Raw genomic sequence first — 16,493 nt, 5'->3', positions numbered from 1 at the left:
TCTCTATAGAGGGCCACTGAACAAAAATTTCAACAACCTCAAACTCTTCTTAAATTTTGTCCCTTGACAGGTCAAAATCATATACTCAGAGACACAAAGATCAATTTTTAATTTCTTTTCATTATGAAATGAACAATTATCCCCAAACACAAGCATTTCAGTATATAAAGAACAGAAGAAAGCTGGCCCCAGTAGATTGGGGGCAGTCTTTTTTGCACTCCTGAGTTGGGGTGGCGGTGGTAAATGAGGTATCAGAGCCCTTATGATAGAGTTGTACCAGGCCATCCTAACCTGGATGAGAATGAAGAGAAAGGGCAGTAGAATAGTAAGTCCAGAGGATCTTCAATGATGGTCAGTTCTACTACTACTACTACTACTACTACTACTACTACTACTACTACTACTACTACTACTACTAGCTAGCTAGCTAGCAAGTGTTTATGTAGAATCTTCAAAGCACTTTACCTATATTACTTTACCTGATCCTCACCACAACCCTGAAAGTAGTTACTATTATTATGCCTATTTTATAGATGAGGCTGAGGGAGGTTAAGTGATGTGCTCAGGGTCACAGAGCTAGTAAGTTTCTGAGAGAAGGTCTGAATTTAGGTCTAACTGATACAAAATCCTGAGTAATATTCACCATACCACCTTGCTGCCAAACTAGGCAATCACTAGGGGGAGGAGGATGGAGTAGGGAGAGGTGAGCTTTAAGTGAAGGGTAGGATCCTCATTTTACAGATGAGTGGGGGACAGGCAGTATGGAGATATGGGCAGAAGCCAGTCTGCCTCTATGTGGGTGTGGTTGCATTGGGCAACTCCCAGGATGAGCTTCGGGGAGGGTTAGGGATCCTTCATTGAGGGGTCCTCATGGTAGAAGGTGGATACTAGGACAGGAGTGGCTCGCTGCTGTAATAATGGCACTGGACACCTCCAAAGGAGATTGGAGGCAAGGAAGTAATTGGGAGTACGGTAGTGGGAAGGAATCCCAACAGTGTCTCATGGGCCAACATTGGTAGAGGACCTTAGTGCTTAAGATGACTGATTGAGGAATCATTGTTGCTCCCTTGTCCTAAGATGTTGGTGCCAGAGACTTCTTAATCACTAATTCCAGTTTTTTCCGTCCTTATTCTCCTTGATTTTTCTGTATGAGACACTATTGACCACTTCTTTCTTAGAACTTTCTTTCTTTGGCCTCCATGACACTATTCTATCATTTTCTATTCTCTGACCACTCTTTCTTTCTCCTTCTTTGGTTTTCTTTCTTCCTTCAGAACGATAGCTAATCTCTGTATTTTTTTTTGGTTACATTCAAAATTTTGGAGTCATCTTGGATATCATTTTCTTCTTCCTCCTGATATTGTTAGTCATTAAAATGGGCAATTTTCCCTTGAAATGAGTCTCAAATTCTTCCCTATCTTTGTTTTTCTGTTGCCATTATTAAGATCTCAACCTTTACCATCTGACTCATATCAATACAACTCAATACAACTAGTCTTCCTAGAATTGATCTTACCTTCTGCCAGGCAGCTAGGTGGTACAATGAGAAAGACCTGAGCTTGAATCCTGCCTCAGCCACTTACTAGCTGTGTGACCCTGGGCAAGTCACTTAAACCATCTCTGTCTCACTTTCCTCATCTGTGAAATGGGGAGTTGGACTTGCTGGTCTCTAAAGTCACTTCTAGTTTTAAGTCTATGATCCTATGATTCCATCAATCCATTCTGCACCCAGCCACCAGATTAGATTCCTTTAAGTATGATTTTTGTAGTTTCATATCTCTGCTCAAAAATTGCTAGCGGTTCCCTCTTTCCCATTAAATAAAGTCCATATAATTTAGTAAGACAATCAAGTTCTTAGGCAATGAATCCTAATCCACCTTCCAAATATGATGATCTACTCTTCCACATGATCCCTCCCCACCCTATCTCCTGAACACGCTTTTTGTTCAAGCCATTCTCCCTTCCTGAAACACCTTCCCAATTCTCACCCATCCTTTGGAGTTTAAGTCCTCTTTTCTTGATGGAGCCTTCTCTGACCTGACCATTCCAGGGTAACCTTTGCCTCCTTTGATCTGCTACTGCTAAGTCTTTGTCATGCAAATGACTTATCCATGTGCTGCTTTCCAATTTAGGTAGCTTTATATACAATTTAAAAAATGCACCAACTAGATTGAAAGCTTTTTGAGGGCAAGGATCATTTTAAATTTCTTTTTATCATCTATAGCACTTGGCCCAGAGTTTTGCATATTGCACCACTCAATAAACATTTTGGATTTGATTTTATGGCCCAGCAGCAGGAGCTTAGCCACCTCGCCTCTGGGCAGAGTTTTGAATGTGAACTTTTTAATTCATTGGTACAATGGACATCAGTGTACATGCTGCCTAAAAACCAAACCAAACCAAACCAAACCAAACAGGTAAAATGCTGTCTTCTGGTTTCTTTAGTCTTATGCACAAAATTTCAGCTGGAGATTGCATCAGCAGAGGGGATTTTTTTAAATAAAGGCCATTCTCAAGAGCCTTCCCTTTGGGAATATAACATGTGGGTAGAGATTGGGATAAGACATTCAAAATTTTTTTTTTATCATGCCAAGTAAAATCAACAAAGATGTTGTCTGATCTTACCTGTATGTAGAGACATTAAAATAAAATGGATTCACAGAGAAGGATAAGATGAACCACGCGAGTTTTTGTTTTTCTCGGGTGATCGATGGGAAATGAAATATATACAGTGTGTTTAATGGGAGGAGATTATCCATTTTACTTGGTAAGAAAGCAGATTACTTCCTTTGCTCCTGTGCTGAGAAATGGGATGCTCCTGGATCTGGGAAGGAGAGACAGGGCAAACATTGATCCAAGGCCAAGCTCCTTCTGGATTTACAGCTCCCTGAGGACATGAAGGATCCGCATACACATTCTTTTGGCTAAGTCATGCAAGACTTCCTTGCTTTCTTAGTCAGTTGCAACACGACTGGATTATTCAATATTCGTACCGGCATAGGTTGTTCCAAAGATTCCTGAAAGGGCATTTATGTTTGTCCCAAGCTTTTCTCCATCTAGAGATCAGACATTTGACAGTGGGAGCTTCTGTACTAATATTCCAGGTAACTCTCTGAGCTCTCTTTCTTTGGTCCATTCCCAAAGAGTTTCCATTTTCAATCAAGAGTTTTTTTGGTAGTGCAGGTCTTAAGTCAAGAAGACACGGTTCTGGGGCAGCTAGGCGGTACAATGGATAGTGCTCTGGACTTGGAGTGAGGAGGACCTGCATTCAAATCCAGCCTCAGCCACTTGCCACTTACTAGCTGTGTGACCCTGGGCAAGTCACTTAACCTGTATTGCCTCACCAAAAAGCAAAGCAAAAAAAACCCAAAACAAAACAAAAAACCAAGATCCAAGGTTCAAAACAACACCTACTATCTGTGTGACCTTGGGTCAGTCTCTTAAGTTCCCTGGGCCTCAGTTTCCTAATCTGTAAAATGCCTGGATGGTCTCTGTGGTCCCTTCCAGCTCCAGACCTGTGATCCTATGATAAGCCCTTTGTGAACAGCATTGTGCTACTTATTATTGATGATCAGATGGCAGTAGTTATGATGAAGAGCGTTGTTGTTTAATTGTTTCAGTCACGTCTGACTCTTTGTAAGCCCATTTGGGATTTCCTTGGCAAAGATCCTGGAGTGGTTTGCCACTTCCTTCTCCAGCTCATTTTACAGATGAGGAAACTGAGGCAAACAGGGTTAAGTGACTTGTCCAGGGTCACACAGCTAGTAAGTGTCTAAGGCTGGATTTGAGCTCAGCAAGAGGAGTCTTCCTGATTCCAAGCCCAGCGCTCTATCCACTGCCCACCTAGCTGCTCTATGACTAAGAGTATGTATGGTTTTTTTTTCACCTGGCTAGTATAGCATTTGTATTATTCTTTATAATGATAGATATTAATTATCCTTGTCTCCCTCTTCCCTCCTATCCTTACCTACTTCAGGGTCTACCACGAAGATCCACTGGGCTCTGGGTTGTAGCAGTGCAACTAGGCTATTTCTTTTATGATCAGAGAGAAGTAGATTTTTTTTTTGCAGTACTCTGATTTTTCCAGACTACGTTTCTTGTGGTTTAAATCTAGTAGCCACATTTCTTTATCTGTCTACGAAATGGCCACAAAATAAGGGTTTGAGAGAATCCTGAGACTGTAAAAGACATGCCTGGAAGGGACTTCAGGTAGTATTTGGTCCAATCCCCTCATTTTAGAGGAGGTTAATTGAGTCCCAGAGGAGTGAAGTCACTTGCCCAAGGTCACACAGCTAGTAAGCATCAGAAACAGGATTTGAACCCAGGTCCTCTGACTTTAGAACCAATCTTCTTTGTATCAAGTCTACTCAGACATTGTGAGTTTTAAGCATGATTCTGACTAAAGGCTGAAACACAAACTTCTTGAACTCCTTTTCTAAGCCCTAGAATTTGAGGATCATGCTCGTGGCATGCAGGAATTCAAGAGATCATGTAATCACATACTGAAATACCTTGGAGGTCGTGCAATCCAGCCTCCTTATTTTACAGACAAGGAAACAAGCCCAGAGTGCTGAAAGGGACTCCCCCAAAGTCACACAAGTAGCAAGTTGCCAGGCCAGCTTTCCAATCCAGGTCCTCTGCCTCTAAATCTAGCACTCTTTCAATGCATTCATAATTCTAAATGGGCCAATATTGGGGGTAGGGTTGCATTGGGTGGGGAAGCATCTGGGAACATGTGGGAAACTTTTTAGTCATATTTTCATTATGAGTTAGGAAGTCTTCATTGAAGTCAACTTCTTCCATTCTTGACTCAGATCTGGTACCACCTCCTCCAGGAAGCCCCCGTGGCCAGTCTAGCCCTTCTAGATCTCCTTTCCATAAGAACTGTTCTAGTCCTTAAAATCAGTATGGCACCATTTAGCATTTAATTGTATCCTGTTGTTTCAGGCACATATATCTTGCCTCTCCAGCTTTTTGAGGGCAGGGGTCATTTTTTGTCACTTTTTGTCACTTTGTTTCCTTTCCAACATCTAGTATGGGACTGAACCCATACTGAGTGCTCATACTTACTTTTTGATTGGTTGACATTTTAGATGCCCTGGGCAGACTATGTGCTATAAATCCCTTTTCCAATAAGTTGTTTGCATGGATACCTCTATAGATGAAACGGGTGGCATGGAGGCTAAGTGTTGAATGTCTCCAATTTAAGTGTAGGCATTAGCAGTAGATGGGAGAGACTTCCTTTTTGGTAATGGAGACTTCTGAAATAATACTATGCTTTGATGAAAAATTGACCCTGATCGTAAACATGACATGTACATAAACATGGTGATTAAAGGGTGGCGTTCTCCCTGAATCCATGCCACTGCCTGATCCCTGAGGGAAGATATGTTTATTACTACAGCTGATGAAGGTCTATGCCTTGGAGCTGCTAGTGTGGAATATGCATATTCTATAACAGAGGTTTTTTCTCACACCCTATACCAGTCTACCAAGAGGTCCCCTTCCTCCAGATCCTTACCCACCAGACAGTCTTAGACTTTGTCTCCCTCTTCTTCTGTAACCAAGATGCTCAGATGATGGAGATTCAAAATCCATTTTTTCTTGTGCCTTTGCCCCTTCACCTTGACTAACCCAGATTTCCACCAATTCATAACTGCTACATAGTGATGCCCACTTGTTGGGCATGACCCAGAGTGCTTGGTAAATCCAGAATGTTTGGACTTGAGTATTAGGAAACAGCTAAACATTCTGTTGAAGATATTCTCAGTTAAGATGGCTGAATATAGGTATGGCAGAGGGAGCCTCAGTCCTTGGCTATGAAGTGTATGTGGGGTACTTCAGGTATTAGAGAGTTGAGGCTAGTATTTAACCTAATAAATGCAATTTTCCAACTTACTTGGGACACAACAGCAAAAAGCCCTTAGACTGAAAGGAATGTCACTGGAGGCCTAACAGAACAGGAGGAAAAAAAACCTACCTGGTTTAATAATAATAATAATAATAATAATAATAATAATAATAGGGATCAGTTGGGTAAATAGATGGAAAAAGTTCTGGGCCTGGAGTTAGGAACTCACCTTCCTGAGTTCAAGTCTGACCTCAGACACTTACTAGCTGTGTGACCCTGAGCAAGTCACTTAACCTTCTTTGCTTCAGTTTCCTCATCTATAAAATAAGCTGGGGAAGGAAATGGCAAACCATTCTAGTATTTGTGCCAAGAAAATGCCAGATGAGGTTGCCAAGAGTCAGACACAACTGAAATGACTGAACAATGACAAGTTAATAATAACAATAATTCAAGTCATTTATATGTGAATTACTTGCCATTTACGGCTAATTGCACATAACTCCACAGCAATTATTTGTCATTAAATATTTATCAAATGTATTTGTCTGTTATTTTATTGTACCATTAAATTCTGTCCTTATATGTGCTGCTTCATTATATAAAGAGTCTCACAGAGCCTTATATTTAGTGAGTGCTAGCTAAATGCTTGTTGAATTAAATAGAATTTATTTAGAGTGGTCACTTCTTTCAATGATACAGATTAGAACTCATCTATATCTCAGTGAATCAGTAGACTCTTGTGACTTGCTGTGGACAGAACATCCAACACTTTGGGGTCATCCTTCTGCTTACTAGCTGTGTGACCCTAGGCAAATCATTTCACTTCCTGCTTGCCTCAAATTCTTCATCTGTAAAATGGGGATAATAAGAGCTCTTACCTCCAGGATTGTTTTGTGGATAAAATAGTAGCATTTGTAAAGTGCCTTGTAAACCTTAAAGTACTATATAAATGCAAACAATGTTATTATTATTGGTAGCAGTGATAGTATTTTAAATTTAGCCAGGCTGACTCTTGGACGACAGAAATGTGGGATGGGTCCTCTGTTTTTTTTTCTTCTAATTTGGTGGGACCTGACAGAGCCTGTCCTTTTCTTGTACAGCCTTTGAGAATGCTGGGTTACCTTCCTGCTGTAATGAGACATGAGAGAATAGGATCTTGTGTACTTAACCTTTATAATCTCTCACCCATAAAACATCAATATAAAGCCTGGTCCTCTGTTTACAACATGGAAGGAACACAGATGATAATCACCTTGTTCTTTCTCCATGCAGGTCACTGTCCAGTACACCCAGGACAATGGGGCTGTCATTCCAGTGCGCGTTCACACCATTGTGATCTCCGTGCAGCACAATGAGGACATCACACTGGAGGACATGCGCCAGGCTTTAAAGGACCAAGTGATCCGAGCCGTGGTGCCTTCAAAGTATCTGGATGAAAAGACAATCTACCACCTGCAGCCCAGTGGGCGTTTTGTAATTGGCGGGCCACAGGTGCCTTATTTATCTTTACAAGCTAGCATCCAAATCAAGCAGTCATTTGCCTTGTTGATTCTATTCCATACCATAGGTTGAACATTTGTTCTATCTACCTATCTCTCTATCATCTATCTATCTACCTCTCTATCTCTCTATCATCTACCTATCTATCTATCCATCTGTCTGTCTGTGTCTTTCTGTCTATCTCTCTATCATCTATCTATCTATCTATCTATCTATCTATCTATCTATCTATCTATCTATCTATCTCTCTATCTGTCTGTGTCTTTCTGTCTATCTCTCTATCATCTATCTATCTATCTATCTATCTATCTATCTATCTATCTATCTATCTATCTATCTATCTATCTATCTATCTATCTATCTATCTATCTATCTGTCAGTCCATCTGTCTGTCTACATATCTATCATTAAAAGAGGTGCTCTTTAAATGCTTTGTAAAACTTAGACCTTTTATTATTATCATCTGTTTTCCATGAATGAAAATCTATTCACCCTCTCTCTCTCATATTCACCCTTTGTTGAAAAAAAAAAGAGGAAAACAACCTTTCTCTTTTTGAAACAAATATGCATCGTCAAGAAAAATAAATTTCTGCATTGGCTATATTAAAAAAATATGTCTCAATCTGCACCTTGTCAGCCACTTCTCTGTTAGGAGGTAGGTAGCATGCTTCATTATGGTTGGCATTTTTTAGCTCCACGCCCATATGCATGTCCAGAGTTGATTTGAGGTGGCACTGTGAGGTCTGGTCCTAGCTAAAGTTGGGAATTTATCTTTATCTCTACTTTCTGCAATCTCAGGAACAAGTCTAAGACTTCTTCTACATAACAAACCTTCAGATCCTTGAAGGAAGCTATCATGTCCCCTCACTTATCTTCTCCAAGCCAAAACATTCCCAGTTCTTTCAATATCCTGGCTCCTTTGTTTATGGATATGTGATTAAATTGTTTCATCCCTCTAAGTTTTAGTTTCTCATCTACTGAAAAAAAGAGATATTCTACTTTCCTTCCAAAATACTTTGTTAAATATTAAAGAGCTATATGAATATAATAATAATAATAATAATAATAATAATAATAACAGCTAACATTTATATAGAGCTTTAAGATTTGCAAAGTACTTTACAAATATCTCATTTGATCTTTACAACAACACTGGGAGGTGGGTGCTATTATTTTCCCCATTTTACAGACAAGGAAACTGAGGTACAGAGAGGCTGAGTCTTCTCCAGGTTCACACAGCTACTAAGTGTCTGAGGCTAGATTAGAATTCAGGTCTTCTTGACTCCAGGACCAGGACTCTATCCGCTAGGCCCCTTTAGCTGCCCCTTGAACTATTATTATATGTCAGTAACTTAGAGTGAGTGAGGGATAACAGGTGAGCAGCCCAGTACTAACCCAGGCAATCTCAAGATATTCAGAGACAGGTGCCCCCAGAATACCAGGTAGATTGTGGAGGATTTACAGTTACCCAGGATGAGAAATGGTATACTTGTTTTCTTTCATGTCTGTCCCAAAGAGCTATTCTTTGCTGGCAAAATACTCAACATATTTATAATCACCATGCATTTCTACCTTGAGGTAACTTTAGTTTTTCAGAGACTATGGTATTCTGTGACTCAAAATCATGTAATTTTATCCAATTCAATCAAATAAACATTTGTTAAGTATGTGCCAGTCACTGTGCTAAGCACTGAGGTTACAGCAATAAAAAGATATTCCCTGCCTTCATGGAGTTTATAATCTGAAGTGGGAGACAATACACAAAAGGAGGCAGAAAAGGGGCGAGGGGTCAAATACAGCAGGAGGCATCTTGTTCCTTTGACAGGAAACCAGGCAGAGCAGCAGATGCAAAGTGGAGGGAGCTGAGAATCCAGTTTCGATCCTCTGTAAAGGAAGACATTGGGAGGAGTTATCAGTCAATCAAGTCTTGAGTTAGCAGCAAGGTGATGAGTTTAGAAACAATGAACTTATCCTGGGAGGGCCATCTTGTTCTGTGGAGCTGAGACGAGGCAAAGCAGCAGAGGCCAAGCCGAGTTCCACTGGGAGAATGTTGGTCTGGGCCTTTGTTTCAGGGTGGACTGCTGCCCAGCTTTCCACATGCAAATCAGTTCTCTTCCTCCTATTCCACTCTAAGCCTGGTCCATTGTCCAAATCCCCTGTTTGTCCTAGATATATTCATTGCTGGATGAGCTCCTGGCCTGCCCATACAGCTGCTTATCATGAGGGGCTTATTGTGAGAGAGTGGACTGCCCTTTTCCTGTTCTCCTCAGATGATTTTCTATTTTCCGTCCCACACAGGGTTATGATACATCAGTGACATTTCCCTTCTCAGGGGCTAGAGTCAGGAAGCCTTGATTTAAATTCCTGCCTTAGATACTTACTAATTGTGTGACCTTGGGCAAGTCACTTAACCTTTGTTTACCTAGTTTCCTTACCTGTAAAATGGGGATAATAACAATACCGACCTGACAGGTTTTTGTGAGGGTGAAGTGAGATAATATTTGTAAAGGGCTTAATACAGTGCCTGGCACGTAGTAGGTGCCATATAATTGCTTTTTCCCCTCCTTTCTTCCTCTTCCCCCCTCCTCCCCATGCAAATATGCAGTAAATATGCAAAATTTATTCAAGTATTCATATTTTACAAATATGCTTTATGTATGTTATCTCATTTAATCTTTACAACAACACTATAAGTTAGGTGCTATTATTATTATTCCCATTTTACACATGGGGAAACTGAGGCCATAGAGAAGTTAAGTGACTTGCCTGGGGGCACACAGTTAATAAGTATTTTTTTTTTTTGCTTTTAGGCAGTTGGGGTTAAGTGACTTGCCCAAGGTCACACAGCTAGTTAGTGTCAAGTGTTGGGTCTGTGGTCAGATTTGAACTCAGGTCCTCCTGACTTCAGGGCCAGTGCTCTACCCACTGCGCCACCTAGCTGCCCCTAGTTAATAAGTATTTGAGGAAGGAATTGAAATCTGGTGTTCCTGACTCCAAGTCTACTGCCCTGTCTAGTTAGCTGCCTCATCATTACTGTAATATATATTATTCTTGCACCATTCTATCCTAGGCAGAAGATCCCGTGTCTCATTTCTCATTGTTCTTGCTAAGAGGTTAACTGGAAACTAGAATATTAGCTGATTCAGTTTTAAGCAGAGGTACCTGCTCATACCTCCACATTATTTGCAAGAGTCTTAAAGATTCAGAGAAAAGAATGACGGTAAAAAGGTAAACAGCAATTAATAGCACTGGTGTCCTGGAGCAGGTCGCTTTGCCTGGTGTCACTTTGATTTGTATCACATCAATTAGCTCCTGTCTGCATACTTGTGTGGCTGGTGTTAACCCTGCTTAGGAGGCCCGATTAGAAGCCAGTGCAATGAGTAGGGACGTCTGGAGAGTCGTGCTTAACACCACTGACCCAATATCACCATCTAGTGGAGAATTCTAGACACTAACAGTTTCTTTCTAGGTCTGGTTTTCTCCTTGAGAATTATTTCATTAGCTATCATCTGGTCTTCTCCTGCTCCCTTCCCCCCACCCCAACCTTTCACTTTACAGATGAGGAAACTGAGGTCCAAAGGGGAGATGTGACTTTACTAAAGTCAACAGAAGCGCTTGCTCTCCTGAGTTCTGACCTATCAGTGGTGGCCACAGTGCAGGAAAATGGAACTGTGCCCAAAGTATTCTTGAGAGCCCCTTGAGGGCAGGGACTGACCATCTTTTGCTTCTTTTTGTATCCTTGGAGCTTAGCACTCTGCCTGGCACATAGTGGTTATTTCTCGATCTGAAACTGCTCATATGACCCTTATTCTTGCCTTCCTTCAGGGGGATGCAGGAGTCACTGGCCGGAAGATCATTGTGGACACTTATGGAGGCTGGGGGGCACATGGGGGAGGTGCCTTCTCCGGGAAGGACTATACCAAGGTGGACCGCTCTGCAGCCTATGCAGCTCGTTGGGTGGCAAAGTCACTAGTGAAAGCCAAACTGTGTCGGAGAGTTCTGGTGCAAGTACGTGGGCACTTTTCTCCTTCCTCTCCGCCCTCTCCCTCCAAATACCTTTTCTATTTCAAGGGCCAGTTCCTGATTAAAATCTGTGATTTCTGGGATGCTAAAGGCTAAGGTTATTTTCCGTCAGTCAGTCTTTCATCTGTAGAGTTCCATCTCAACCCATGCTGTCTTTCCCCCTTATATATTGCCCTTAGGAAGAAGGGAGAAGACTGAAAAAAGACCTTATTTCAGCCTTAAGGATCTCAAATCCAGCAGAATTTGTGGTAGAGTGGTTAGCCTCAAGGTAGTGTGATAGATGGCTTAGATTTCTTGATTTTATAAAGACTTGGATTATGATGAGGAATGATGAGGAATGGGAAGAGGTAAAACTAGAGTGGGACAATAGGTGATTTGTCTCAGGGTGTCAGAATTTAGAGGTTCTTATAGAACTTACATGCTATCAGAAAAAAACAACTGAAATTGGCACCTATTTAGTATCACTAGTTAAAATAGGAAGCTGAATGATGGCTCACTTCCTTATCCTGGTCTCCCTTGCAAAAGCCTATTTCTGCCCATATGAGCAGTTGCTTAGAGTCTGTTTCCCTGTGGTCTGAGGCATATCTATGACATGTCTCTTCCACCTTAACTTCAACTGAATTTGTTTTTTTAAAAAAAAAATATTTAAGGGCATCTTTCATGGTGCTTACCTTAGCTGCCAGAACTGCTAACTGTGGCTTTGGGGATGGTAGAGACTCCTAGCTGATATGTCTCTTGTGCCTCATCTCCTTATGAAGGTTTCTTATGCAATTGGTGTGGCTGAGCCTCTCTCAATTTCCCTGTTCACCTATGGGACCTCCCAAAAGACAGAGAAAGAGCTGTTACAAGTGGTGAATAAGAATTTTGATCTTCGTCCTGGAGTCATTGTCAGGTAATGGTCTGATAGCTTCAAAGTTCCCATGAGTGGGCACACACACACACACACACTTACTTTTTTTTTTTTCTTGGTAAGGCAATCGGAGTTGTGACTCGCCCACAGTCACATAGCTAGTGTCAAGTGTCTGAGATTGGATTTGAACTCAGGTCCTCCTGACTCCAAGTCCAGAGCTCTATCCATTGCACCACCTAGCTGCCCCTATACACATATTTTTAAAGAAGCAATAGTCATTTCCCCCTTTCCAGTCTACCTTTATCGTCCCCCTACACTCCTCATTTACTAAAGAGGAAATAAGGCAGATGATTTTCTTCCTTCTGGAATTATGATTCTTTGGAGGAAGAAGGAAAATGGAAAGGCCATGAAGGAATCTAGGGACTCTAAGAGGGAGAGCTGAGTAGGGAGGGCATTCTGGGCAAGAGGGAACATCTAGTGCCAGGCATGTCCCTGTGTCCTCACATGGCAAATGTCAAGAAGCCCCCAAGTGTGTGTGGATGGAATTAATGTGTAGTCAGCCTAGCAAAGTAGGCTGGATTCACGTTGTGAAAGACTTTTACCAGCTGAGGAAGCTTGTCACTTTTTCTAGAAGTGATAGGGAACCATTGAAAATTCTTGAGCAGGGGGTGATGTGGCCATAAAAGATGTCAGAGCATCACATAGGGAATAATAATATCAACAACTTTTTCATTGCAGTAGCATACCTAAGTCCTCTAACAAAGAGTTTTCATGACACCCCAAACCTCAAACTTTATATAATAATAGTAATAATAATGATAACATATTTTTATAGTGTTTTAGAGTTTGCTTTCCCTATGTTAACTCATCTGATCCCCATAACCACTCTGTGAGGCAGTCATTACTTTCCCCAACCAATATATAGAATGAGAGTATTCCCTACTTAGTTCTCTTGTGTTTACAATGCATGTGATCCATAGAATAAAATTCTGGAGTAACAACATTTTCTTTCCTTTTGCTGAACTCTTAGGGACCTTGATTTGAAGAAGCCAATTTATCAGAAGACAGCATGCTATGGCCATTTTGGAAGAAATGAATTTCCCTGGGAAGTTCCCAAGGAGCTCATATTTTAATCTTGGCAGGAATCAGTCAGTCTCTTGAAGAAAACCCAATAGGATTCCACATTGCAAAATGGCCCTGGATTTCTACTCCCTTTGACCACCCTATATGCAGATCAGAGAGCTACACGATACTGACAGATTACTTATTATCTCTATAGGAACTGGTTCTGCTATTCACCATTGTCCCGAGTTAGTGGCAAAGCCATACCTATTCTTAGCATGTTGCCATTAGCAGAAGGCTGAGTGGAATTCATCTTTCTAGTACTGCTAGGTCAGACCTGTTTGTAAAGATGATAAAGATTTTCCCTCAACTCTTGATTCTGACCCGGGAAAATTTGACTGATTTCAAAGGAAAGGCATATATCCAGGCTGTATATGTTTGCCAATTGCCAGTCCCTTTATCACTTGGGGGCCAGTGGTGGTAGTGGTATTTGGAATTGGGGAGTTCTAGGGTCCAGATTTATTTTTCTTACAATGGCATCCTGTGTTCTTTGTAGATCAGTCTCCCTTACTTGCCATATACCAAACACAAGGATTTCCCAAATGGGCCAATGTCCCAAAGATTTGGCCTTATATTTGCGAGATAATCCCTACACCTGGGGGTCCCAAGGGAATTCATGAATAGATTTCCTGAAAAGACCTACATCTTTATTTTCACCAACCTCTGACTGAAATATACACCATTTTCTATAATGATTTAAAGACATTATTCTGAGAAGGGGTCACTAGGCTTCATGCCCAAGGGACAATTAAGAACACCTGAACTACACTGAAAAGTTTTTATCTAGGGAGGATGTGTGATGCAAAGAAGAGGTACTTGGATCTGGAGATAGAAGCCCTGACTTTGTCATTTAGTATCTCTATGACCTTAGGCAAAGCGCTTAACTCTTCTGGGCCTCAGCTCCCTCAACTTCCAGTTCTAAATCTATGATCATATGAGCCTAGGTACCGTGTCCAACCCAGTTCAGGGTCATGCTTCTGAAGTCACAGGCCCCTTCCTCTTCAGCCCTCTCTTGGTGCTCTGGGCCAGGTTTCTGTCAAGAAGCAGGCCTCAGAGAAAAAGCAGGTTTGAATGCTACCCTAGCCCAGTGCCTTGCACATAATAGGAGCTTAGCAAGTGTTTATTGAATTGACTAGGAAGGGGGACTTCTTTGAAATATGTCCACATCTGTCTGGAGAGAGGCCTGCTGTTTCTACGGCCAATTGAAAATCCATGATCCTCATGATTCAGTGTGTAAAAGGAGACAAGGCCAGGAAGAGAAGCTAAAGATGTATTTATTTCTGTCTCAGGAATATTTCACACAAATTATACAATGTGTTATCTAGCAAGAATACCCTAGAGGTGGCTTTTGGAGGGAGAGTGGAGAGTAAGAACTGGTGACAAACTAGAAACACTAAAGCATAGACTAAAACAACTAGGAGGAAACCTTGCTAATCAAGAAATCCCCAGGAGCCTGTGTCACTCAAGGGCCAGTTCTGGGGCCCAATTTCCATACAGCTGCTGCTGCTGCTGTTAGGAAGATAAATCCTGAAAACTCATGTGGAAGAGACTTATGTTCCCTGAAGAGGAAACAGCAACGAAGCAAGTTCTTTACTAGAAAAAACACATCTATTGGGCACCTGCGTGTTTTTCACGTGAAGGCCTGCCGAGCCCCAAACTGCGATTGTACTTTCATCTTCTCACCCGGTACTTTCTAAAGACACATTGGAGAGATGATAGCTTTTAATTAAATGCACCTACAGCTTACCGTGAAACCGCGGTTAATAGGCAGGCCCGTGGTAAAGGTCGGGCTGATTTTTGAATGTATAACGCTAAGCTACACAAAGTAGCAGATGTAATATACCTCAGCTTCTACTCCCGCCTTTTTCTCCCTGAAATGAAGGTGAAAATTAACTCAGACACTGAAGAAAGTTCTGATTTGAATCAAGGATGACTATCATCTCCAAACTTAATTCCCTGTTCCTTCAAGGGAAGTTTCTTACCCTGACACCCTATTGCCCTCACAGCTGTAAACTCACCTGCTTTTCATCAATTACTTAACTGCCTAGGAAACTAAAAACTTCCAGCATCCTTTGGTCATTGATAACCAATAATGTTCTATCTTTTAAATTTCCCCTCACATCTGCCTAATCATCAGTGCACTTTGAAAAAAAAAAAAACAACTGGCCCTAGAGAAATAGCCAGGAAAAGACTTTCTTTCAGACCTATAAATTTCTGAGTATTTGCCAAGAATACCAGTATTAGGCAGCTGACAAAAGACAAGTCACCTATCTGCTCTGATCATTGCTGGCAGGAAATGTAGTTTGTCTTCACCTTAATGAAAGGGTTCTGAGAGATGAAATTCTAATGGCAAAGAGGCCCATTGTCTACTGGAAGAGCATCTTTGTACTTGTCCTATGACACCAGCTGAACTTATTACTATTATTTTTCATATCCATGGCAAGATGTTGCCTGAGTACAGAAGGAAAATTAATCTACAAACCCCTCGAGCCAAAATGGGATGCAGAAATGCCATGCTATAGCTTAATAATATTTTACCCAAAAGCCCCTGTGCTTCTAACAGGGTGTTACATTTAGAGCCAGATTTGGCCTTGGCTAGGCTCTACTTTGGCTAGGTTAAGTGCCAAAGGAGCAAGTGACCTGATTTTTGTTGACTCTTCCTTTCCAGAAATATAAAGAGCACGTTCACTTCTGAGCCTATTTGCAATTCGTTGATTTTTCTACTTTCTTGCCCACCCTCATCAAAGATTTTTTTTAAGGAAAGGTATTTGTGTGAAACTAACATCTTTCCTTCTTAATACTTAGCTCCTGCTAGTTCTGTATATAATAAATAAAATTTCAAGCAGTATTAGTCTTGGGCTCACTCTTTGCCATTCTTCAAAGTCTTCCAGAATAGAAGATGGGAAAAAGCAGAATAACCAGCAAATCTGCACTTTGAAATGTAAACAAAGGGGCCAACTTCTGGATAACCACAATTTTCTCTGTACTCTATCATGTCTATTCTCCTATTTTCTCCTCAGATATTTCCCCATGTTTTACAGGTCATAATGGTTAATTATACAATGCTGGGTAAAGGCACTAAATCAAATTGAACGCCAAATATACAAGCTCAATCCACCATCATATCATTGTACACAGACTAGTTCA

General features: G+C 41.1%; 1 protein-coding gene across 1 annotated transcript in view; it reads left to right on the top strand.

The window, feature by feature from the left end:
• MAT1A (methionine adenosyltransferase 1A) overlaps positions 1-16,197 on the top strand; it is a 40,820-nt gene extending 24,623 nt beyond the window's left edge. The window contains exons 6-9 of the mRNA XM_020977377.2: positions 7,124-7,342; positions 11,177-11,359; positions 12,133-12,266; positions 13,255-16,197. Coding sequence (XP_020833036.1) covers positions 7,124-7,342; positions 11,177-11,359; positions 12,133-12,266; positions 13,255-13,357 — 639 coding nt within the window. The 3' untranslated portion in view covers positions 13,358-16,197. The remainder of the gene's footprint in view (positions 1-7,123; positions 7,343-11,176; positions 11,360-12,132; positions 12,267-13,254) is intronic.
• The last annotated feature ends 296 nt before the right edge of the window (positions 16,198-16,493 follow it).

The sequence above is a fragment of the Phascolarctos cinereus genome, unplaced genomic scaffold (genome assembly GCF_003287225.1).
Source record: "Phascolarctos cinereus isolate Bilbo 61053 unplaced genomic scaffold, phaCin_HiC Scaffold_3;HRSCAF=262, whole genome shotgun sequence".
Classification (NCBI taxonomy): Eukaryota; Metazoa; Chordata; class Mammalia; order Diprotodontia; family Phascolarctidae; genus Phascolarctos; species Phascolarctos cinereus.
This window is presented reverse-complemented; position numbering and strand designations above follow the sequence as displayed.